Source organism: Ovis aries, chromosome 1 (assembly GCF_016772045.2).
Source record: "Ovis aries strain OAR_USU_Benz2616 breed Rambouillet chromosome 1, ARS-UI_Ramb_v3.0, whole genome shotgun sequence".
Classification (NCBI taxonomy): Eukaryota; Metazoa; Chordata; class Mammalia; order Artiodactyla; family Bovidae; genus Ovis; species Ovis aries.
Window position 1 is genome coordinate 259,323,811 of NC_056054.1, and position 26,464 is coordinate 259,350,274.

General features: G+C 43.1%; 1 protein-coding gene across 14 annotated transcripts in view; it reads right to left on the minus strand.

Annotated features, from left to right (window-relative positions):
• NEK11 (NIMA related kinase 11) overlaps positions 1-26,464 on the minus strand; it is a 281,512-nt gene that overhangs the window by 32,550 nt on the left and 222,498 nt on the right. For 11 of the 14 annotated variants that reach the window (XM_060395921.1, XM_042237186.1, XM_042237180.1 and 8 more), the window contains one exon: positions 15,620-15,716. The exons of 1 other annotated variant lie outside the window; for it this stretch is intronic. In XM_060395921.1, the coding sequence (XP_060251904.1) occupies positions 15,620-15,716 (97 nt within the window). Of the gene's footprint in view, positions 1-10,476; positions 15,505-15,619; positions 15,717-26,464 lie in introns of those variants that run through there. 2 more of the 14 variants (XM_042237185.2, XM_042237193.2) reach the window with 2 other exon arrangements.

The following is a 26,464-nucleotide window of genomic DNA, read 5'->3' on the forward strand; positions in this document are numbered from 1 at the left end:
GCTTCCCTGGTGGTTTAGGGATAAAGAATCTGCCTGCCAATGCAGGAGACACAAGTTTGATCCCTGGGTCGCGAAGATCCCCTGGAGAAGGAAATAGCAATTCACTCCAGTATTTTTGAGTGGAAAATCCCATGGACAGAGGAGCCTGGCAGGCCACAGTCCATGGGGTTACAAAGAGTAGGACATGACTTAGTGACTAAACAATGACAACGATGTAGGTCAATTCTAATTCAATAAAACTGGAAAAAAAAAAACACCTTTTTTTTTTTTAAAAAGAATTTGATTACATAAATGTACAGAGTTTTGAAGGCATTCAAGAGTCTAATTAGTAACTCATTGTCTATTCAAATGTTTTAAACTAATATCTAGCCAATTGAAATAAATGGGGTCTTTTGAATGAAAAAAGTGATGAGTATCAAAACTGAACAAATACAGCAATAAATATAAGACTTTCTCCTTAACCTGTGGTTTCTGGTGGTGCTTAGGATCTTTAGCACTGAACAAACTGCAGATATTTCAAAATAATATAGGCACAGCTGTGTTAATTCACTCAATTTTATCATAAACATGCTTAATTGTTTCAAAATAATGTCTATTGCCTCAAGCTAGGAGAAATAAAAGTTTACTATAATTCACGCATGGTCTTAATGGGCATCAATGATACAGAACATATTTGATTTATGGCGCAAAGAAGAAAAAAACTTAAACAAAGTAGAATAACCAGGAGACACCAGGAAAACTGTAAAAGCCTTGGTTCACGAACACAAACATGGCCCCAGAAGTCCTTGAATTTGTGCCTCCTGCCCCGCAACCATGGCACCCCACTCCAGTACTCTTGCCTGGAAAATCCCATGGACAGAGGAGCCCGGTAGGCTGTAGTCCGTGGGGTCACTAAGAGTCGGACACGACTGAACAACTTCTCTTTCACTTTTCACTTTCATGCATTGGAGAAGGAAATGGCAACTCACTCCAGTGTTCTTGCCTGGAGAATCCCAGGGACAGGGGAGCCTGGTGGGCTTCCGTCTGTGGGGTCACACAGAGTCGGACACGACTGCAGCGACTTAGCAGTAGCAGCAGCAGCCCTGCAACCATGGACATATGTTCTGCAGTTGACAATAGCTAAAGGGCCTCTTTAGGATCATTTGCTTGGAAGCAGGATTTCAAATCTGTAAAAAAAATTTGTGAAAAACTTAAAAGAACAAGTGTTTTCATAGTCAATTAAAAACCAGTTCATAAGTCGGGGCAGCTGGAAGGTCAGGAAAGAGGTGTGAGCAGGGAGGCTCCTAGCCCTTGCTGGTTGTCTGCTGAGTACTAAGCAGAGTGCTGTTGATATGCATGCTAATGATGCCCCCATTTCAAGGTGCAGAAACTGAGGCTGGAGGCAAAGGGACTCATCTGAGACCACAGAGTAAGAAGTGGAGCCAAGTTGTGAACTCAGATTGCTCAGATTCTAAAAACCACTTTCTGTTCATTTCAGCAATTTACCTCTGAGGTCGCCCACTGTTACTGAAATAGGACAGATGGAAACTTCAGTAGATACACACACACACACCCACACACACACACACCCACACGTGTCAAAAAAAAACAGGTACAGAAGACTTCTGGGGGTAAGATAAGATCCTGAGGACACAGAATTGAGCAGAAGCCTGAGAGCCAGAGAAAAGGCTACAGCCCTGGCCTGAGGTTTTTTGTTCCTGAGAAAGGGAGGAAAGCAACAGATGCCAGAAAATGGGGAGGAATGTGGAATTGGAGACGCCTGGGTGGTGTGGTGGTCACTGGTCTGTACCTCAGGATCCCTTGTCAGGAGTGAAGTCTGGTTCCCCAGCAGTGGGGAGTATCCCTTCCATCCACCAATAATGTTGCAGGCAAGGGCCACCCCAGCTTGAGCATACTCCATTCCCAGGTAAGGCCTTGCTGAGTGGTACCCTATCCTGGCTTATTCCTTTCCCCAGCTTCCTGCCCTCCCCCACATGTGTGGATCCAGGGAGCTGCCACACCCACCCCCCACCAGGAAAGCTTTCTGCAGGAAAATCATCTCAGACCAGAAAAGTTATCTCACTGCTTTCCAGTGAGTCTACCTGCAACAGGAAGTGAAAGAACATTTTTAACAACAGGGATGCCTAATGAATATTTGAAGTTGCATAAGTCCTTGTGATATGAAGCCTTTACCACTAGCCTTCAAATAGTCAGCAAAGGTCCAATGCCTTCATAGATGATTTGGTGAGTAAGGACGTGAAGGAAAATGAATAAAGGACCTAGATTTTCAGTCTAAGCCAACATGGCACAGAATGGAGGCAACAGAGAAGAAGATATTCAGGATACTGAAGACTTGTGGTTATCTCGGGAAGAGTGTGAACTACCACACGTGATGAGGACTTGAACCAGAACTTCCCAGGCCCTCAAGGGGCAGGACAAGCTGGCTGACATGTGGGTTACAGCTATGAGGCTGAACCGTGCCTTCATGGAGAAGGGAAAGTCATTCCTGGTGCAGGCAACAGATGTAACAGGTCCACTTGAGGGAGGAGGCACCATCTGGGCAGTGCAAGGGCCTCTCCACACCTGCAGAGGAGAGGAGCTGCTCTTCTGAACTTCCTGGGTGTTGGCCCCACTTGGGCAGCACTTGGGATTCATCCCTGTCTTGTGAGTCACACCCAGGTGTCCAATCTCCCTGGCTAGGGTGTGAGGCTTCTCCCTCACACCTTCCACCTCACAGACCCTCAAGAAAAGCACAATCAATTGATAGCAGACCTCAAGGCAGCTGAGCAGGAAGAAGCCTGGCTGGCTCCTTAAAGGATCTCTTAAACCTACATGTATATTTGGAAAGGCTGCTCTGTGGAGAAGGAGTCCTCGTTTGCCAGTCACCGAGCCTTCCTTACACACAAGCTTTTATTTGTTGTTTTGAAATGGAAATGTTGACTTCAATCAGCAGTTCCTTCAGAAGTGCTGCCTGATAATAACCTTTTATTACAGAAATGGAATGTTGGAGGCATAACTAACCCCTCTTCAGTGAGATTTGAAAAGTGGAGGAGAAATGAAGCAATGCTTCTTCTGTTTCTCCACTGAAAGGTTATTTCAGTCAGTCAGACAGAATGCGCTTTGTTCATAAAGAACCTGGAAAGCTTCACATAGAAAGCTCTTTGCATTAAATATCTACATTTGGCGAGGAGAAGCCTGAGTTCAGGAAATAAGATGCTGTTGAAACACAAACACCCACTGGCTCAGAAAAGCCTGTGATAGGCAGAGAATTTGACAGGAGCAGACCAAGCCTGGACACTAGCTGCGGCCTGGGTTACAAATTCTTCAGCTTTTGTGGGTTGGCACATACTAACGTGGAGAAAGAAATGGCAACCCACTCCATTATTCTTGCCTAGAAAATCCCATGGACAGAGGAGCTTGCTGGGCTACAGTCGATGAGGTCAGAGAGTCAGACGCCACTGAGTGGCTGAGCGCATACACACATACATCCTAATGACCACCAAATGAGAACAAATAGGTTCCAAAGCATGATGCCAGGCTTGTGGTAACTAAGAGTTTCTGATGGGTCCTGGGCTCTTGGGTTACTCGCTCCCATTGTCACCGTCTCACCTTGGTAATCGTTCCCAGCTCTGGTTTTAGAATTAATCGGGCATCTACTGGAAATGTCGCTTTGCATTTACTAGCTGTATGACAGTAGGGACATTCCTTAACCTCTTTCTTACAAGACGGAGAGTCTTGCCCCCCTTACCGATACGTGGTAAGACCTGCACGTAATGGGGTGTTCACTCCCTGGCACAGAGGAAGCAACCTTCCCTCCACATAAACGTCGCTATAACTTTGGTACAGTTCAGAACCTGAGCTGAGAATATTACAAACCTCATACCACTCCATCTTGGAAACACTTTTAGCTAGCTTAACGCTCCAACATCATTTTTGTGATTGGTACTGTGCCATGAACTATATGTAAGGTTAATGAGAAGAACAATGAAGCCGGTAGGCTTCTCATCTTCAGTTTGACCTTCCTCAGATCAAAGTGTAATTGAAAGTGAAAGAGAAATTTTAAGAACTTCTGAGAAGCTACCCATGACAGAACCCATTATTTTGTTTGACCTTAGTGTTACTTACAGAATCTCCCTATGCCTTCTACAGCCACGTAAGAGTTGACTTCAGCCCTCATCACAGCACTCCACCAGGTCTGTGCTCTGACCTTAATAAGATCTTTCCAAACAGCTGACATGAGTGTTCAGCAATGAAACTGCCAGGGAACTGTTCACAGCCCCAAGGCTCTCAAGGAAGGCTCTGCAACCATAGCAGCTGACACACCAGCTAGTGCCATCTGGCCTGGACAGGCCTCTGTGACACACACAAATGCACAAGCTGGTTTTGAACATCGGAAGGGCGTGCAGTTTTGGAGGCATGCACAGGTAAGCCATGGGAGCAGCCCACACACCAGGGCATGGGGCAGCTCCCTGAGGACCGCCTTTCCTATTCCTCAGTAAGGACTGCATGCTAAATGCCTCCTGAGAGGAGAAGCAGCGCCCATGTGAGCGTGACACCCCACCGCATCACTGCACTCCATCTCACAATGCCAGTCAGTGTCCCGGGGAGGTGATTTCTTCTGCATGTTAGAGACTTCCAGCTCAACGAATCCCTTTACCTCATTAAGACAAACCACACAAAAATCACTTGCTAAGTGCAAAAACACTTTTTTCTGTGTGTGACCACACTATTTTACTCACAATAAGCAGTGTTTCTGATAAACTGTGTTGGAAATCTTAGTTGAAACCTGAGGCCAAACATGGCTTCTTCCTTTCTACTCCAAATCTAGACTTTGAGACATTTCCTGTACGACTCTCAAGTGTGTTTGCTGAGAGACATGGAAACTCAGCTTCCTAAATTCCAAGAATATACCAAAAGTAAATAAAATAGACCTCACAGTGAAAGACTACATTTACAAAAAAAGATAGACAAAGAAAGGTAATATAAAATAGAAAAGTTTGATAAATATTAAGAGGGGGAAACTGCAGAAAAGGCTTTCTCATACATTACTGGTAGGAATGAAAATTACATTTGGAAATGTCTACCAAAATAATATTATGCATCTTTCTTTTGACCAGACAATACCACTTACAGAAATCTCTCTCAAAGATAAAAAAGGAAACAAAACAAAAAAGCTGAATGCACAGGTTATTCATTATCTAACTATTCGTAACAGCAAAGTTTTGGGAAACCCATTGGGACAGGGTGAATGCACAGCAGTCCATTCACACCAAGGAAACACTGGAAGCTATGACAAGGAATGAGGTATATTGCTGTACACTGCTGCTGCTACTGCTGCTAAGTGGCATCAGTTGTGTCCGACTCTGTGCGACCCCATAGACGGCTGCCCACCAGGCTCCCTCGTCCCTGGGATTCTCCAGGCAAGAATACTGGAGTGGATTGCCATTTCCTTCTCCAATGCTATACACTACCACAAAGCAATTGCCAGGATATGCTGCTAAGTGAAACCAACAAAAGTGTGTATAATGCTACCCATTTCTTCAGAATATAAATATCTGAATATAATTAAAACATGAAAGAGTGAATGGAAATAAAAACAAAAATAAACAAATGGGACCTAATTAAACTTAAAAGCTTTTGCATAGCAAAGGAAACCATAAATAAGATGAAAAGACAACCCTCAGAATGGGAAAAAATAACTGCAAATGAAGCAATGACAAAGGATTAATCTCCAAAATATATACAAGCAGCTCATGCAGCTCAATATCATAAAAACAAGCGCAATTAAAAAAAAATGGGCAGAAGACCTAAATAGATGTTTCTCCAAAGAAGACATACAGATGGCTAAAAAACTTATCATTAGAGAAATGCAAATCAAAACCACAATGAGGTTTTGATCTCACAAAGGTCAGAATAGCTATCATCAAAAAATCTACAAATAATAAATTCTGGAGAGGATGTGGAGAAAATGGAAACTTTTTGCAGTTGGTGGCAATGTAAATTGATACAACCACTATGGAGAACAGTATGTAGATTTCTCAAAAAAAAAAAAAAAAAAAGGAATAAAATTACCATATGACCCGGCAATCCCATTACTGGGCATATACCCTGAGAAAAACCACAGTTCTAAAAGACACATGTACCCCAACGTTCACTCAGTTCAGTTCAGCTCCGTCACTCAGTCGTCTGACTCTTTGCAACTCCATGGACTGCAGCACACCAGGCCTCCCTGTCCATCACCGACTCCCGGAGTTTACTTAAACTCATGTCCATCGAGTCAGTGATGCCATCCAATCATCTCATCCTCTGTCGTCCCCTTCTCCTCCCACCTTCAATCTTTCCCAGCATCAGGGTCTTTCCCAATGAATCAGTTCTTCATGTCAGGTGGCCAAAGTATTGGCGCTTCAGCTTCAACATCAGTCCTTCCAATGAACACCCAGGGCTGACCTACTTTAGGATGGACTAGTTGGATCTCCTTACAGTCCAAGGGACTGTCAAGAGTCTTCTTCAACACCACAGTTCAAAAGCATCAATTCTTCAGCTCTCAGCTTTCTTTATAGTCCAACTCTCACATCCATACATGACCACTGGAAAAACCATAGCTCTGACTAGATGGACCTTTGTTAGCAAAGTAATATCTGTGCTTTGTAATATGCTGCTGGGTGGTCATAACTTTTCTTCCAAGGAGTAAGCATCTTTTAAATTCATGGCTGCAGTCACCATCTATAGTGATTTGGGAGCCCCCCAAAATAAAGTCTCTCACTGTTTCCATTGTTTCCCCATCTGTTTGCCATGAAATGATGGGACCAGATGCCATGATCTTCATCTTTTGAATGTTGAGTTTTAAGCCAACTTTTTCACTCTCCTCTTCCACTTTCATCAAGAGGCTCTTTAGTTCCTCTTCACTTTCTGCCATAACGGTGGTGTCATCTGCATATCTGAGGTTATTGATATTTCTCCTGGCAATCTTGATTCCAGCTTATGCTTCATCCAACCTGGCATTTCACATGATGTCCTCTGCATATAAGTTAAATAAGCATGGTGACAATATACAGCCTTGATGTATTCCTTCCCTGATTTGGAACCAGTCTGTTGTTCCATATCCAGTTCTAACTGTTGCTTCCTGACCTGCATACAGATTTCTCAGGAGGCAGGTCAAGTGGGCCCATATCGTTCAGAATTTTCCACAGTTTATTGTGATCCACACAGTCAAAGGCTTTGGCATAGTCAATAAAGTAGAAATATATGTTTTTCTGGAACTCTCTTGCTTTTTCAATGATCCAACAGATGTTGGCAATTTGATCTCTGGTTCCTCTGCCTTTTCTAAATCCAGCTTGAATGTCTGAAAGTTCACGGTTCGTGTACTGTTGAAGCCTGGCATGGAGAATATTGAACATTACTTTGCTAGCATGCGAGATGAGTGCAATGTTTACTGAGAGCACTAATTACAATAGCTAGGACATGGAAGCAAGCTAGATGTCCATCAACAGATGAATGGATAAAGAATTTGTGGTATATATATACCTATATATATATGTATATATATACAATGGAATATTAGTCAGCCATAAAAGGAAGGAATTTGAGTCACTACTAGGTGAGGTAGATGAACCTAGAGCATGTCATACAGAATGAAGTAAATCAGAAAGAGAAAATAAATATCGTATATTAAGACATATATATGGAATCTAGAAAAATGGTGCTGACGAACCTATTTGCAGGAGAGCAATGGAGACACAGACATAGAGAACAGACCTGTGGACGCAGTTGGGGAAGAAGAGGGTGGGACGAATGGAGAGAGGAGCACTGAAACATGTGCATTACCACATGGAAAACAGCCAGTAGGAACTTGCTGTTTGATGCAGGGAGCTCAACCCCATGCTCTGTGACAACCTAGACGGGTGGGATGGGGTGGTGGGTGGGAAGGCGTCTCCAGAGGGTGGGGACATACTGCTGACACATGCTGACGTATGGCAGAAACCAACACAACATTGTAAAGCAATTATCCTTCAGTTAAATATAAATAAATTTTTTTAAAAGAAAGAGTAAGCCATCAAAATTTAAAAATCAATCCCTTTTGAGAAAGGAGGCCATTAGGGTAAGGCATCAGGATAGAGATTAGTTTTTATTAAATATGCCTTTTTATGAATTTGATTTTGGACTCATGGAAACACTTTATATAATCAAGAAACAAAAGTTAAAAAAAGCAGTTTCTAAAAATTTAAAACAAGCAAGCCTCTGTATAACCACACAGAAACTAATGATGTGGCTCAGTACAGTAACTGCATGTACATGAGGAAATTATTGAGGGGAAGGAAAGAACAGGGTGAGTTAGAGAGAACAGTGCTTGGAACTCACACAGGACCAGGCCAGGGCATCTTCATACCTGCCAAGACAACCTGATAATCCACCGGCCCCTGGGTGGAGCACACAGAAGGGTCTTTCCTCAGTCATGGGCAATAATCAGTGACAGTTTAATTGTTTCTCTGGCCCCACATAACAAAGCTAAATCAAACTGTTTCTAAGTAGCTTAAGTGAATCCTAAAACAAAGGTTAAGATGTTTACTGGAACACAGAAACACCCAGGACCCAACAAGGAAAAATTCACGATGCCTCACATTCAGTAAAAGAGTACCAGGCAGACTGAGAAGCAGAAAAATGTGATCTATAGTAAGGAGAGAAATAAATCCATCAAAACCAACCCAGAAATGATGCTAATGTTAAAATTAGTAGACATGGACATTAAAATAGTTATTACAATTCTACTCTACTTGTTCAAATAGAGGGACTATTGAACATGTTAATCAGATACATGGAACATATTTTTCAAAAAGTCCCAAATTAAACTTCTAGAGGTGAAAACTACAATGTCTGAGATTAAAAAATACACTGGATAGGATTAATAGCAGTTTAGTCATTGTAGTAGAAAAGATTAAATTGAAGTCAAAGCCATAGAAACTGTACAAAATGAAACAGATGGGTGGGGATGCCTAAAGGAAAAAGAAATTGACCAGAGCATCCATGAGCTCTAGGACATCAAGAGGCCTGATATGGGTGTCACTGTAGTTCCCACAGTGAGGACAAACATACGTGCAGACAGTGGTTTGTTTCCCCGTGGCCTTTGCATGAACTGGCACTGCAGAGGTGATTCAGGGCTGTGGTCACCACAAAGGGATCCTACCCCTCCAGGTCCAGATGTTTTTCAGGGCATCAGCATCCAGTGGGAGAAATAGGCTCAGAAGCTCCCTAGACCTTCAGGTGTTCTCCATGGCTTCTCCTTCTCAGGCTGGGCTTCATGAGGTGGATTCCAGCCCTAAAACTTGGTTTCCCTGAGCGAGATGGTGGAGACCACTCCTACGCACAGGCACTAAGACAAGCACCTGACAGGTTCCTCACAGGGAAGTTCAGCCTCAGAATTTCCCAGGTAGTGAGTCTCCAACGCTAGTCTTCATGCATGGGTCCAGAAACCTTAGGGACAACTGCTGAGCAGCCTGAAACTTAACCCCAAACCTGGGTCTCTTTGTGACAATTCCATGGGCATAAAGGGATTCAGAACTGCAAAGGTCTAAAACATGACTCTTCAGTGATCTGCACCCATATCCACAGCTACTACCCAGTTAGGTGTGGGGTCTGCAGACGCTAAGCGATGCATCCACTTATGTGATATCCGCAAAACGCAACACCATGAGCACAAAAAACAGATATGTGGTTCCCAGGGGCAGGTTAACAGGAGAGACAGACACAAAGGAAGAACATAAGGAAAGTTTCAGAAGCGAGAAAGCCATTTTTCAATCTTGATGGTGTTGACGTTTATATAATGATATGTACTTATCAAAACTGATAGAACTGCATAATTGAAAAAGTAGATTTTATTGTATGCAAATAAAAAAGTGATGCATTTGTCAAATCTCATAGAACCATACTCTAAATAGGGTGAGTTTTACCATTAATAGATATAAATGACCTCTTCCTTAATAAAATAAATAGAACATGAGTAAACAAAAAAGTCTAAAAATTGGGGCTTTAAAAGCATACATATATAAATATATTTTTATATGATACTTAGCTTTTATTGAACCCAATTCATATTCTGATAGCAAACTTCTCCTAGGGTGAATCCTCCTGAATAGGTACTTCTCAAATTTTAATATGTATATGAATCTCCAGAGAGCATATTAAAATGCAGATTCTGATTCTGCATTTCTCACAAGCTTCCTGGTGTTGCCCATGCTGCTGGTCTGCTGGCCACACTTTAAGTAGCAAGGCCAGGGCACAGTGAGATCACCTGATATATAAAGGCCAAAAGAACCAGTCACTCAGACTGAACAAGGCCTCCTTGCGTGACCCACTGCCTTGGCTGTGTGAGTTATAGGATCTGTCCCTCAGCAACAGTGTCACTTACTCACTGCTGAAAGGTGACCCACCGTCATTCCCTAGGTCCTCCTCTTTGGTCTCCAGTGGAAGCCTGGAGCCAGGTGTGGAACTGAATGCAGGAGATGATTGTGAAGAAAGCTTAACAGAAAGCCAGAAACTCCTGTCCTGAAGGCAGAGATTTCAAGAGGTCCACAAAGCCATAGAGGCCCATTTATTCACTCGCCCAACCAGCCAGCCACCCACCCATCCCTCCACCTATCCACCCATCCTTCCATCTAACCATCCACTCATCCATCTATCCATCCATCTGTCTGTACATGCGTACATACATCTACGTATGAATAGCAACATCTCTTCAAATGTCAATTGAGATTACTCAGCCAGAAAGGAAGCCCACACTTATTCCTTGTGATTCTCCAGATATTGCAATGACTTTGAGTGGTATCACCTAACAATTGCTCAAAGTGAGCGCTTCCCAGGACCCAGCAGGGCATTCCATTTGTGGATGGTCTCCCAGCAGGAGTAAGAAGTGGCCCCTACTGGAAGCTAAGTGTTGGAGGATAGTAAATGGCTGGCTTTTATATTCAACAACTTCCTGACATTTCCCCAGTGAACTGACACTTCTTTGTGCATGCAAAAAAAAAAAAAAAAAAGCTATATAAATGCCTTCACTGACAGCTTCTCTGCCCACAGATGCCCACAGGTATAAAACATCACATAGCAGGCTAACACATGACAACACCTTCAGATATTTGCTTAGGGATTTTCAGAAGGAAGCAACCACGTGTATATCCAGAGTCTATTTTAAGTCATTAACTTTTATCGAGCACTTACTCTGTGCCATAAAGTACCCTAAGTGCATTTCATATATAGGTAACCCCAACTAACCCACAAAGCAACCCCACAAGGTGGGAACCATCACATTTTACAGACGAGAATTCTCAGGCACAAGGAGGTTGGATAACTTGTCCAAGGACACAGCTAGTAATGAGAAACAGGGACATAAATCCCAGAAGTTGCTGTCCCCAGACTCAGGCCTTCCCTCCTGACTGCTATGCTAGGGTTACCCTTTGCCTGACACTGCATGTATGAATGCTTACTGAGCCCACTGCACGACGAACAATCATCACTTGCTCCTCCCCACTTCCCTACAGAGCTTCCCTCTCTCACAGTAGGACAGGATGAGGCCTGGTACCTGAAGTCACATACGGAGAAAGGTTCATTTTTACCGAAGTCCTACCTTTTTTACGTGAAGATGGGGAAAGCTATGGAGGAAGCAAACTTGGTTAAGGAAACCAGGGGTTCAGTTTGAACATCCTGAGTTTGAAATGCTTCCAAGGGAAGATGTCAGAGAGTAAGTTAAAAGCCACATGTTCAGTTCAGTTCAGATGTTACTGAAAGTCACATGTTGCTGAAAGATTAAAGATGAAAATATCTGATGAATAGTGTGTACATGCATGCATCTAAGTTGCTTCAGTCATGTCCGACTCTTTGCAGTGCTATGGACTGTAGCCTGCCAGGCTCCTCTGTCCACAGGATTCTCCAGGCAAGAATACTGGAGTGGGTTTCCATGTCCTCCTCCAGGGGATCTTCCCGTCCCAGGGATCAAAGGGATCAAACTGCATCTCTCACATCTCCTGCATTGGCAGGTGGGTTCTTTACCACTAGTGTGCCACCTGGGAAGCCCCTGATGGATGATACGTTCTTTACCAGCTGAGCCACAAGGGAAGCCTTGGATGGTATGTTCTTAAAAGCAACACGGAAGAATAGATGGTAGTAGAGACAAAGCAAGGTTTGCCCTGAGCTGTTGATTGTTGAATTGGTTGATGAGTCTGTTGGGATTAATTATACTTTCTGATGACTTTCATATATGTCTACAACTTCCAAAAATTAAGTTTAAAAAAATTCAGGACATAGAATCACTTATATAGGATACCATAAAAAAAGTTAGTTACTTGGACCTAACTGTAAGGAAATATCAGGCAAATAAACTGACTGTACTCTTCAAAAATGTCAGTATCATGAAAGATGACAAGTAACTGAAGATTTGTTCCACAATAAATAACACTAAAAGAGGCATGACAATCTGTGATCCTGGTTAGTATCCTGGATCAGAAAAAAAAAAAAAAAAAACTGCTGTAAAAGCCATTATTGGGGCAATTGGTAAAATTTGGATCTGGATCGGTGTATCAAATAATATATCAATGTGAAATTTCTTAAATTTAGCCATTTACTGTGATTATATAAAAGACTGTCCTTGTTCTTGGGAGCTGTACTTTCGTGGTGAATGAAACGTATTCTCAAACCCGTACTAATAAGAATAATACTTTACATGTATAGATAGATATAAAGAAATTATGTAATTGTGGCAAAATGATAACTGGTGACTCTAGATGAAGCAGATATAGGGGTTTATTGTGCTATTCTTACAACCTTTCATAGGCATGACAGTTTAAAAAAAAATGAATACAATCACCTGATGTAATTAGTATCCCTATAATACATTCTTTGTGTTCCCCTCCTTATAGTCTTTGAAATAAAAAGCTATCTTTTTGACCCTTTAGAGACTGGTACCAGATACTTGATTTGTCTTTAAGAACCTCTTTTATGTATCAATTTTACATGCATTAAGTTACAGACTCATCACAGCAGGCCCTGCATGCACTCCCTAGCTGCTGGGGATGTCCCTGAGGTTCTGCTCTTAGCTGTCAGCCCCTCTTGGGATTGCCTTGGCTGAATAACACCTTGTCTTAATCCCTTTCCAGGGTGGCCCACATCCAGTGCTTGGTTAACCTGGGTTGTATGGGCCTAGCCCTCTCACTTCTACCCAGTGGAGCCCTGCAGGGCAGGTCCATCTTCAGAGCTCTCTGCCAAAGCAGTGGAGATTTCCACCGAGACTGTCTGCTTCCTTTGCCCTCCTTCCTACAGGTGTTGGCCTCCAGGACACCCTACACTTACCCCCTGCACGAAATCCCCACCCCTGAGTCCACTTACCAGGGAATCAGCTATGGCAATAATATGATGACAATTTTGCAGATGAGAACTGAACCTTGGGAAAAAACCACTTGCCTGAGCTCAGAAAGCCATCTACTGGTGAAACTAAAAGTCAGACTCCAAATCTGCTGGGCTCCAGCTCCCTCCTTCTCTGTATCCTTCAAATCCTATATCTATGTTAAGGCTGAGGCCAAGTTCCTATTTCCCCCAGAGACATCCTCAAATTCCCTTTCTCATCTTGACACTCTCACCATCTGCTCTGTTTGGCATATGGCTATGGTCCCAGTTGGAGACTTTTCTTAACCATCACCTCTGATTACATAACCGCTGTGCTGTTATTTAGCTTTTCAGTTTGAAGTCCGGTGCTTTCCCCATATTATAATCTCCCTGGGGACAAATGTCATTTATTGTTCTTTGAATTCCAACAGTTGCTATCCATATGTTGGAGATGCAGCCAGTACATTACCATGTAGGGAAAGAACCCACAATTCCCTTTTTTTTCTGGCTGTGGAAACAAACATCCTCAGAAGATCCTTAGCTCTGTAGCCTCAATTTCCTCTTGGCCTGTTCTGGAATGGTGTAGGGCTTTGTGATGTGGAATATAAGGAGATAAGACATTATTCTGCCAGAGGAGCAGCACCATCCATGGGGGAGTAGCTGAAACTGTATCAGTGAGCCAGGAAGCACTTGGTCAAATTCAGTCAAGCATAAAGAAGTGAACAACACACCAGGAATAAAATCACTGGAATGCAGGTTGTTTACTTTTTTTTTTTTTTAAGCAAAACTGCTTTTATTTTAATTATTTAAAGCATTTCATAATGTACTAGGAAATGAGATATTGTGTCCTCTGCAAATGTGATGAAGTCTTAGATCAAAACTCTAAGACTACAACACTACATTATTAAATTTTAAGGGTGAAATAAGTGAGTTGCTCTTCTTGCCTTTGAAGATTATTGACTGGGAGATTAGCAAGCCTTCTCCATAATCTCCTCCCAGAAAGAATGAGTGGAAGGAAGGGCAGATGGGAAAGTTTCATCCAAATTCCCTCACTTTCAGATCCTGGGAATCTTTGGTGCCATGGTAACTGTGTTACTAGGTGACCACTCAGGTACAGGCAAGACTTGAAAACAACAGGCATCTAAACATATTATCAGCTCGAGGTTTGGAAACAATTTTCAGTACTTTTTTTCTCCTTTGTTTCCAAATATCAGCCTGGAGGGATAATGTGTTGTACTGTAAGAACAACATAAATGCAAATCAACTGAAAATAATTTTTATCAAACTTTCTAACTATTCAACCAGCACCCATATAGGAAGTAGATTTTAGAGAGAAGTTTCTGAGTTGGAACATCTATAGAAGTGGTATACAAACCATACAGCCCACAGGCCAAAGCTAACCTGCTGTTTGTTTTTGTGTATCTTGTGAGTTAGGAATTGTTTGAACATTTTAAAATGGTTGAAAATAATCAAAGGAAGAATAATACCTAGTGACACCTAAAAATTGTATCAAATTCAGACTGCAGTTTGAAAACAATATTTTACTAAAGTACAGCCATACTCATTAATGCATATTGTCCATAGCTGCTTTTGTGTTACAAGAGCTGTAATGGTAACAGAGATAATTGGCCCATGAAGCCTAAAATATTCACCATGTAGCCCTTACAAAGAGAGTTCCCCACCCTTGATCTGGAGATATGAGTTGCAGAGAAGTTCGATTAGGAGGCTGAGTCCCTTGGTGCTGTCATAGTTTGTTCAGTCTGCTACAACAAAGTAACACGTGCTCGGTGGCTTGTAAACAACAGACTTTTTTTCCTCACAGTGCTGGAGGCTGGAAAGTCCTAGAACAAGGGGCCAATGTGGCCCCCTTTTGGTGGAGGCCCTCTTCTGGGTCACAGCTAAGGGCCACGTCACATGGCAGAAGGGGCTGGGATCAATCTGGAGCCTCTTTTATAGTATGTCACTAATACCACACCTGAGGGCCCCACCCTCATGATTTAAGTACCTCCCAAAACCCCCACCTACTAATACCATCTCCTTTGGGGCTTAGGATTTCAACATATGAGTTTGAGGGAAAACATGTTCAGACCACAGCTAGTGCCTTCCATGCAGATTCAGGCCTCTTCAGCTGAGCTAGGTACACTCCATTCACTGCTGCTTCTATAATAGAAAAGCATGGCTGTGGTCTCTGTGGCGACCAAACAGGACAGCATCACGTGACTGATGTGTTCTCACACACTGCACACTCTGAGGGGTCAGGCCATAGGCTACTTACTCCCGCATGTGTTTCATCCTGGTCCTGGCCATGGCACTGTTGAAAATTGTTGGTTCCGAGGGTGTGTCTGGAGCTGAGCTGGTGACAGTCCTTGTGTCTGAAAATCAATGCACAGTCCTTACTGACTCCATCAGCACTTCAGCAACTTCAAGGCAACAGTCAAGGACAACCAGAAAACAGCTATTTCACCTCTGCCACAAGGTAATGCCACATTAATTAGAGATAAATTCAATTATGGCATGCCTATTAAAGAATTTATTCCAAATGACAAGATTATTTACAGTTTTAATATGTACAAGGAATTCCGGGACAAAGCCTCTTTCAGGAAGGATTATTTAAACAAATACCATTATTTTAAAGATGGCCTTTTTATACGGGGGGTGGGGGGGGTGGGAACCAATAGTCTTTGCCACTATCTTTCAGTAGCTATGGAATTTGTTTTGATGACTGAGGAATTTTTTCTAATAAGTTTAGTTTTCCCTTTATGCTAACCTCACATCTGAGCATTAGCTTTTTTGCAGTGGAAGGTAAGATGCTGACCAGGGAGTAATCTGAAGCTTTGAACTTCAGCAGGATGGAGCAGAAGACCAAAGATGGGTTCAGGAGGTAAAGAGCTGTTAATGAAAGCTGCAGTTAGGAAATCTGTTGAGAGCCACAGTTTTGTTTTGTTTTGTTTTGTTTTGTTTTTACCAAGATACCTTGGAGGTTCTTACAGAACAGGTGAGAATTGATGGGGAGAAATACTTCACCCACTGAAACAACATTGCTTCCATTAAGAAGCTAAGGCTGCCCCTAAGTGAGGGGCTGGGTCATCAAAAGTCAGATCTTCATGTGGTGGCCTGAGGGGGGCGCAGAGGCCTCTTTGTGTATTCTTCCCTCAGAGCCCCCACAAGGCGCCTCATCCCATCAGGAGAAAACTCTTGAGCCCTAAGATTCATTTAGGAACGATATCCATGCAGTGACTTTGTTAGAGCAGGTATCCATGCTGTGAAACTCCTGCTTTCCCCTCATAACACACATGACTGTCTGCTTTTTGGACCAAACAAGGAAGTGAGGGCCAACTCCCATTTTGTGGGAGCAAAATTAGTACAGCTTTTTCCTTCTATTTTTAAATTTAAAAGGCCAAATGCAAATTCTATTATTTTTTACCCCCACCTTCTTTGTATACTCCTCTGGGGGCACACAGCCCCACTTTGAACTTTGTGTTTTTACAGCCACCATCAAGATGAATATAATCTTGCTTCACTTTGTCAGAATCTCTGGTCCTTCCTCAGGCTCCATCCCTAGATGTGGAGTCACTGGTGAGAACTTTATAAAGGGCACATTACAATTAGCTAAGTAAACTGCATGTCCTGCCTAGTACTTCATAGGTAGGTACTAGGGCCTGATGGCTCTCTTTGCTCTCACTCAGGAGGCCACCCTTCAACTCCGAGAGAAACCCATCTCAGTCTCTGTTACCAGAGATGGCTTCACAGCAGCATCCTCTCCCAAAGGCTGCTTCTTCCCAGAAAAGGCTCTTGTGAGGGGGTGATGGGGGAGGCAGACACGGTTCACTTCATATTCATGTTGGTTGCTTTTTATAACCATCTTTTCTAGAACCTAAGAAGTTATGAAAACAACAAGCACACCATGCCAAGTAACATGCAAGCTCAAAACCCAGTTCTTCCAAGGTAAAAAGGAAGGCTATGTTTCCTGTCTCACCCGGAGCAAGCTGGCAGTTCTTAGGGTTTATGCAAGGAAAGGTCAGAGCAATTTCCCCAGAGCTGCAGCTTATTTTAATCTGGTTACTGCTTGCTTCAATAAGACCCTCAGCATCACGGGGAAAGATGCTGAGCTTTGAGCCCAAGGGTAGAGATTGGGGATAAAAGAATTTCAAGCAACAGTCTTGGCGAAACTTGGTGCTCAGAGCAACTCTTTTCACAGTGTTTCCTATTCACCAGCCTTTCTCCTTCCACTTTCCAACAGGAATAGCAGTTGTTTTATGTCTAGGAAAAGGACAACATGTTCAGCAACCACAATAAAGAACAACTGGGCCGAGTCACAGGCTTCCTCTAATAGGTGGTCACTGAGTTTTGGAGTACATTCTAGACCACTGCTTCTCAAACTCATGTGTGATTCGAATCAGCTAGGGATCCTGTTAAAATGCAGATTCTGACTTACTCTGTGTGGGTAGGGCCTCAGATTTTGCTAGGCCCTACCCACATGTTTCTAATATGCTCTTAGGTAATACCAATACTGCTGGACGTGGGACCACATTTTGAGTAGCAAATGTGACAAGCTAGCTATTAATTCGTGGGGTCCAGTGCTATCTGACAATGCAGGACTCTTTGTTTAAAAAGCAGGAGAAAAGCTGGTTCAGGATAGGAACCTGTCCTGGTGTTTTTTACTGGATATTTATTTCATGTCATCTTCTCTTGGGAACTGGGCTAGCTACTCTCAAGAAGAGTGAAAACCTTCACAAAGACACAAAAGCCCCCTGATTCCAGCCCTCCAGAAGTCTTGTCTGGCCTCCCTTTCCCAGACCCCAGCAGAGGTGGCAGTGGTGGGGTAGGGCAGTGGTGAGGAGGAGGTGTTGTTCAGAGGACTCTCTCCAGGGAGGAGGCCCCAGAGGAGGCTTCAAGACCCTGCCGTATGTCCCACTGTCTCAGCAGACTTTATTCATAAAACATAAATTCAAAAATAAGATTATTAGGGATTTTTAAAAATCCCTCCCAAGCCTGGAGCCCTGTGTTGGTTGCATGCCCATAAAGCTCTGATTCCAAAGGTCTGCTGTCTTGATGTTTTTTTTAAAAAACAATGAATCCTCAATCTCTAGGTTGATTTTTTAAATTATTTTTCGTTGTTAATTTCAACAGCATTTTCATGCACTTGCACCTTTGATTCATCTTGAGCTTTTTCTAAAAACAGTGGATCCTGACAAGGAGCATGGCTTAAGACATCACTCTTCTTCTTTCAGGGTTTCTAAGACTGAGGAATGTCCACCAAACAGAGTTTATACCTACAGTGATTTTTTTCAAAGAGGATATGTGCACAGTGAGGGTAGATTTCAGAGAAAACTGCAACCACTCCATTCTTCCTGTGGGAAGTTCTGAAGGTACTTGGTCCCGTGTACTCTGAGAAAAGTCCTGAGGGGTGTGCTACATGGCTGAGACCCAGGGGGTCTTCGAGATTGCAGCCAGGGAGCAGCAGCAGATCAGTTGGCATCCATGCCCTGCCTCTTCCACCCACTCCCTGCCTGGGCTGTGTGCTCCGGAGGAGGGACTGAAGAAAGTGAAAATGTCAGTCATTCAGTCGTGTCTGACTCTGTGTGACCCCATGGACTGTGGCCTGCCAGGCTCCTTTGTCCGTGGGATTTCCTAGGCAAGGATAATAGAATGGGTTGCCATTTCTCCTCCAGGGGATCTTCCCGACACGAGGATAGAACCTGCGTCTCCTGCATTGCAGGCAGATTCTTTACCCCTGGGCTACCTGGGAAGCCCCACATTCAGTACAACAAAGAGCCAAATGTGCAATGATTCCTTTGGGCCCTTTTACAGAAGGGAGCATTTTCTGGCTGTCCTAAGTAAACCATAATACCATGTTTGCTGTCCTGAGTTCAGTCTGCTCTTCTCAAAACAGAAAACTCAAATAATTCTATGCAAATTCATTCCAATTCATCATGGACAACAATAGCACCGACCATAATGACTAAACCTTTTTTGGTGAATAAGTGCCGTGCCCTGGGCATCATCTCATGGGAGGTTCCCAGGAAGTAGGTACATTTTTCAATGAGGAAATCAAGGTTTAAGATATTCAGTTCACACAATGAATACCCTATGCAGCTGGGGCTTGACACCAGGCCTAGATTCTGGTACCCACGTTTAAAAGTCCCAGAGGGAATACCCACTTCATATGACCACTGGGCTGGGAGTCAGCCAACGTGCTCCTTGCCATGTTTTACTTTCCAGCACTCTTCACTCCACTCTCCTACTGTTTTCAACTAGTTACGGACTTCTTGACCACAGAGATTATGTCCTGCTCATCTTTTTTTGAACTTCTTATTCTAAGTGTACAACTCAATGGTGTTAGTACATTCACGATGTGCTACCATTACTACTATCTCCAAAACTTTTTCATTACTCCAAACAGAAACTCTGTAACCATTAAACAATAACTCACTCTTCTTCCCCTCCCCAATCTCTTGGTGATATCTAAAGTACTTTCCGTGTCTGTGAATTTTACTATTCTAAATAACTCATATAAGTGGCACACAATATGTGTCCTTTTGTGCCTGGCTTATTTCACTGAGCATCATGTTTTCAAACTCATCCACATTGTAGCCTGTGTCAGGACCTCATTTTAATGGATGGATAATATTCCATTGTGTATATATATATATATATATATATATTCATTCAACGGTTGGACAGTTGGATTGTTTCCACAACAAAAGATTAATGAACAAACAAAATGAGTGTTATGACTAATGCTGCTGTAGGTAGTTTTACAGAGGTCCTTTGTCAGGTCTAGGAAATTCCTTTGTATTCCTAGTTTGGTGACTGTTTTTATCAAGAAAGGGAGTTAGATTTTGTCAAATGCTTTTTTGCATCTATTGAGATGGTCATATAGTTTTTGTCCCTTAGTCTATGTCCTTTAGTCTATGTATTACATTAATTGATTTTCTGATGTAGAACTATCCTTGCAGTCCTGAGATAAATCTCACTTGGCCAATCTATATAATCCTTCAGTTCAGTTCAGTTCAGTCACTCAGTCATGTCCAACTCTTTGCGACCCCATGAATCACAGCACGCCAGGCCTCCCTGTCCATCACCATCTCCTGGAGTTCACTAAGACTCAGGTCCATCAAGTCGGTGATGCCATCCAGCCATCTCATCCTCGGTCGTCCCCTTCTCCTCCTGCCCTCAATCCCTCCCAGCATCAGAGTCTTTTCCAGTGAGTCAATTCTTCACATGAGGTGGCCAAAGTACTGGAGCTTCAGCTTTAACATCATTCCTTCCAAAGAACACCCAGGGCAGATCTCCTTTAGAATGGACTGGTTGGATCTCCTTGCAGTCCAACGGACTCTCAAGAGTCTTCTTCCAACACCTTAAAATCCGTTTGTTTGTTTTTTAATTGCTGTGTTTGGTTCGCTAGTATTTTGCTGATGATTTTTGCATATATAGCCATAGTGAATATTGGTTCAGTTTGTTATTTCTTGTTATGTCTTTTGTTTTAGTATTAAACAACAGCCTCACAGAATGAGTTGGGCAATGTTCTATTGTATTCTGTTTTTTAGACGAGTTTGTGAAACTGGTATTAATTCCCCTTTGAATGTTTAGTGGAATTCACCAGTGAAGCAGTGTGGGCCTGGTGTTTTCTTTGTTGGAAGTTTTAAAATGACTACTTGACTTACTTGTTATAGGCCTATTCAGATTTTTTTCTCTTCTTGAGTCAGTTTCAGTAATTTGCTTCTTTCAAGAAATTTGCTCTTTCATCTGATTTATCTAATTTTTTGCCCCTTGTAATTAATCCTTTTAATTTCTTTAAAGTTGGTAGCAATGTCTCCTTCTTCATTCCTGATTTCCTAACTGTCTTTCTTAAAGACTGGTCAATGTTTTACACCTTTCCAAAGAAACAATTTTTGGTCTCATTGATATTTTTTATTGTTTTTCTCTTCTTGATTTCATTCATTTCCACTGCAGCCTTTACTATTTCCTCCCTTCTGCTTGCTTTGGGTTTCATTTGCTCAAGTTTTTAAGTTCCATAAGGTAAAGTATTTATTTTAGAGGTTCAATAGGTAGGAACTAAAATCAAAGTACCAGCCTCCAGGTTTGGGGACCACAGTCATCATTCTGTCTCTAACATCACAAGCAGCATGGTCCTCCAGTCATCTCCCTGGGCTTCACTTTCCTCACTGTATATTTAAGTGTTTCATTAGACTAAGGGCCTTCTTTTAATTCAAACATTCTGTGATCTGTAAGACATATCCCCAGACCTCCAGGGTTATAGACTTTAATTGGGAAGGTAACACACCACCAACAAAGATGAAGAGCCATCAAAGGGACCAAATATGAAGAGACAGATGGCTGGGACCAACAATGAAAGTTACAGGCATTACTGAACATCAGGCACCATCATTCTGGAGTCACTCCCCACCTGGGAAATGTCAGCTGGTGAGGCTTGATATGGGAGTGTTTTGACAATGAGATGAAAACAAAATGATCTGAAGAGACATCGAGCAACTAGAAGCTGTGTTTCTAAAGAATGCAAAGCGCCGCTCATGATAGTAATAGTGTCAGGATCCCTCCTACTTCTATGGTCTCTCTTAAATAGCAAAGCTATTTTCCCTGCAGAAGTGACAGCTTGATGATCCTAACGTTTCACCAGCAGAGACTCTTCTCTCATTTCTTCCAAAGTTTCCTTTTATTCATTCCAGTTGCTGGATGAATGACCTTGATTATAAAACAAAAACCTGCATTTGCACTTCCTGCAGAACAACCCCCACATGGGTAATGAGCTGATGCAGGCACCGCAGGGCTGGATATTTTGGCAAATGAGCTCTCCCTTAAGTTCCTGGGACACTGCTTAGTCAGGAATCCTCACAGACGCTGTCCTTGGTGCTCAGCGTGTTTAGTATGCTTCTCACCTCATCTCCTTCAACCTCTCTCTTTCTCTCAGTTGCCCACAGAATACTCAGGGTGTCCTTGACAGGCACCCCTCTCTGCCCAGATTACTGCAAAGGTACAGCTTCATGGCCCACAATTTCTTTCTCCTCCAGGACACTGTGAGAGCAGTTCCACTTACTGAGAAGCTTAGCTGACCCACATCTTTGTGGACACCTTTCCTTGAGTATCTCCCATGATGATACTGGACCTCAGGGTGTCGATACAATGAGCTAAGAATCTTTGAAGCAGGTTGGTCTCCACCTTCACCATGTTATCCCAACACACAAAGGTGGAGTTGTAGCACCCAAATTTCCTTTCAAGGAAAGATGTGTTACCCAGCTGGTGGGAGTGGGGGACACAGATAGACTGCAGCTGCCATCCCTGCAGAAGCGGCCTCAGTGGCAGAGCCACATTGCCCAGAGTTATGCCCTTCCCATGTGCCCCTGGCATGAAACAACTCATCACAGTTGAAGTAGAAAGCCTGATCATTTTGTCTTGCACAGACAACCTGAGTTCTGACCCCCACAAGGGTTCAAGTAAGGCTTGTCAGGCCTGCATCACTTTGCAGGTTCTCCTCCTCCTCCTCATCCTGCTTCCCTTCCTTCCTGTCCACAGAGGCCCATCCTGAATAATGTCCTCCCACCCAGCTCCATGTCAGAGGCTTCTTCCCAAAGAACCCATGACATGTGGGAATGGGGACTAGCAGACAGGGGGCACGCAGGTGGTTGTCTTGAAGCCCTCAACACAGTGAGTATTTGATGAGTGATAATAAAAATGACAATGTAACCTCCCCCAACCCTATCACCATCCCTAGCTCCCTCAGAGAACTGTTTCTATAGGAACAGGGCAGAAGTCAGCAGCTATGGAAGTTGTTGCCAACCCTGCAGCAGCAGCTGAGTCCCAGCCAAACCCCAGGAGGAGGCTGGAGAAGAAAGCAGACAGGCGGAAGGGAAGAAGATGGCCCAGGAGAGAACCACCTCCAGATGTTTCCAGTAGGAAGGGAGCTGGGGCATATAAGGATGAGTGCATGAGCTGCCTTAGGCAACTGTGGTCTGGGTCCTGACTCTGTGATGTTTGATCAGTTACAAAACTTCTGTGACTCAGTTTCCTCACCTGTACAAAAAAAATATGCATTTTAGGGCTTTAGCAAAGCCTAAATGTGATGATCTATATAAAAGTATGTTGCTGTCAGTACATGTATGCTGCCTCCCTGGCCCCCTGGGCCCTCACCCTACTGCTTTGCACAGGGAAGTTTCTCAGTAAATAAATAGCACCCCACTGCCTCTATCAAAATTAATTAGTTGGAAAAAAAAGTGGGCTGGCTTGGAGATGAAACCTGCTACTCACAGGGGAGATGATAAATACCAGAAGATAGGAAATAAACTTTCTATTTTTATTACACAGTTATTTCACACAACAAATATTCAACAGAACTGCATGGAAGATTAAAAACAACAGGAGTTCAGGGGTTTGCAAGTGGTCATTTTCTTTTGAATACATCAGAAGAGGCCTCTAAGAATAGTACCTTTCAACTTAAAAAAAAAAAAAAAAGAGGGAGTGTCTATTTTAGGATTGAGGCAGAGCAATTAAATGTGCCATCAGGGTAAGAGGTTTGTGGAGGCCAGACTCTAACTTTTTCAGCTGTGCTTACCTTGAGACAGTAGCCAGCGTTTGGGAGTTTCATTATTCTGGGGTACTTACATGGAGAATCAGCCTTAGAAACAAAATCTGTTTTTCTATAACAGAAGATTGAGCTGGCTTCCAAACTGACTCAAATGTTTAAGGTAAGTACATCAGCACTCCCCTCTTCTTTCAACAGAAAAGAATCACAGAGGTCATCCATGGTCATTGTGGATAAATTAGAAAACATGGAAGGGAAGAGTCCCTCAGAGAACCATTAGTATCACTGTGGTATTTCTGGTGTGTGCATGTGTGTGTATCCACTATAGTTTATTTCTTAATAACACCTCTCATCCCAATGAATATGTAACTACTTCATCATTTTTAATAAACTGAGAACTTCTTTATTCTAGAAGACATATTAGCCCTTACTGCTAGGCATTTATTTTGACTCTCAATTTTTACGACTGTAAACCACACTGCCCTGAGAATCTTTGTATATATTTCTCTTTACACACAACTCTGATTATTCCTTTAAGATAAATCCCTAGACATAGACTTGCTGGGTCAAAAAATATTTTAATCTTTCAGGTTAGTTTAACCTAGATGTTGAAAGCCAAACTTATTCTAGGTTGTAATTAACACTGTTTTCAAGGGGGTCACAAATACATTAAAGATGCAATGTGAGGCACCTTTAGTAAAAACTTCATTCAATTTATGAAAATCTAAAAATCGAATATAGGCATTTTCTTTATAAAGCCTTAGCTGGAAGTGAGAGCCCAGTGGTCTCAAAGTCTCTGAACCAGCAGCATCAGTATCATGTGGGAAAATGTTAGAGATGCAGGTTTCTGGGGCCCACACAAACCTATTGAATCCGAATCTCTAGGGGTGGTACCCAGCGATCAGGTTCTCATGCGGAGTTCATCGCTTCCTGCCTGGAGTTCTAGTTATTTGGTCTAGAGATAACGATAAACCCAGAAGTTCCCTGAAAACATGAAGTGTGTCTGATATTGCTCTGTGAGCCCTATGATGTTTATGTCAGAAAATACTTGATAGATGTGCCATCATTTGCAATGCAGGCTTACATTTCCAACTTTTCACATAAATAAACTAATAGAACTTTTAAATGAACTGGATAAGAAATCCTCTACCCTGAAAAATGGGTGGACAGTCTTCTGTCAGTGACACAGCTTTACTGACCCAACCAGAGCAGCCTCAAAAAGCAACTGGTCTGGTGCGTAATCACTGCTGATAGAATAGCTTGACACTGCCCCCTTGAGAACTAGCTGTGTCTGAAGTTCAAATGGCCAGGATGACTTGTCATTTGCTGGGCCTCGAACACCCACCTCTCTCTGGAAGGCACTTTGATGGCCATCTGTGCCACCTGCACACACTCCCAGGAGCATCACTGAGCCTCTTCTGGGGCCAAGAGGGATGACAAGAGACCGTGTCCCTTTCACCCCTTCTAAGCTGATGGTGTGGCATTCAAGTCTCAGCTGGACACTCAGCTGAGCAGATTCAGGACCACGTTTTCTGCTTCTGCAGGTAGGCATTTCACGGAGTCTATCGCCAGCTGGCACTGCTGTTGGCGTCTATTCAGGAGAGCACACTGGACAGCTTCTTACCTTTCCATACAGCATCAATCCTGAAACTGCTGCCAAAGCAAACAGCTTCTTCTGCAGTCAGCAGCACAGAAAAGAACTGAAGAATACCCCATCTCCCCCTGTTGCTGATCACCTACTCCTGTGAAAGACAAAAGAGGGGCTGTATCCACGGGACACTGCCCAGGCCATCTCTCCTCCATATGTCTAGGCACTTTTAAGGTCTAGCCTTATCGTTACTGCAGTGCACAGTCATTATTATTCTAGACTTCACATTCCCCCTTCCTGTGTAGGAGAATCCTCTTCTTCATGAGACAGAGTCCAGCACCCACAAAAGCAGCTATAGATGCCAGAAGGTCACTTCCCAGCCTCCGCGCCATCAGGGAGCAGGCACATGGCCAGCCTCTGAGGTGCTCCCCAGACTTACTATCAGAAGTTGCACGGAGGAAGAGTGGAGCCTGAGAAGGCCATGCAGACAGGGGTGGGGCTCCAGCCAGGGGAGCCTGGCAGCCACGCTCCAAAACCATCATTTGTAGCCTTGAGGATGCTCAAGCTGCCCTAAGGAGCCGCATGTGGAGGGGAGCTGAGGCCCCAGGCAACTTGCAGTGCAAGTGAGTGAGTGAGTGAGTTGCCAAGAGGTGTCCTCCAGCTCCAGTCAAGTCTTCCCATGATCACTGTCCTAAGGACATCTGACTACAACCTCGAGGAAGACCCTGAACCAGCACTCCACAGCCAAGCGGCCCCTGGATTCATGACCCACAGAAACCATGAGAGGTACCGAGGACTATTGCTGTTTTCTGCCAGTGTGTTTCTGAGTAGTCATTAATACAGCCACAGTTTAAGCATGGAGTTTTTACAGAGGGTCAGGATAAGAAACTAATATATGAAGAATGTTTCTATTTCATGTTTCCTATAGAACTATGTTGCTAAGTTTTTGTAAAGACCTTAATACACATCTACATTTTGTAGATGTCCTTTGG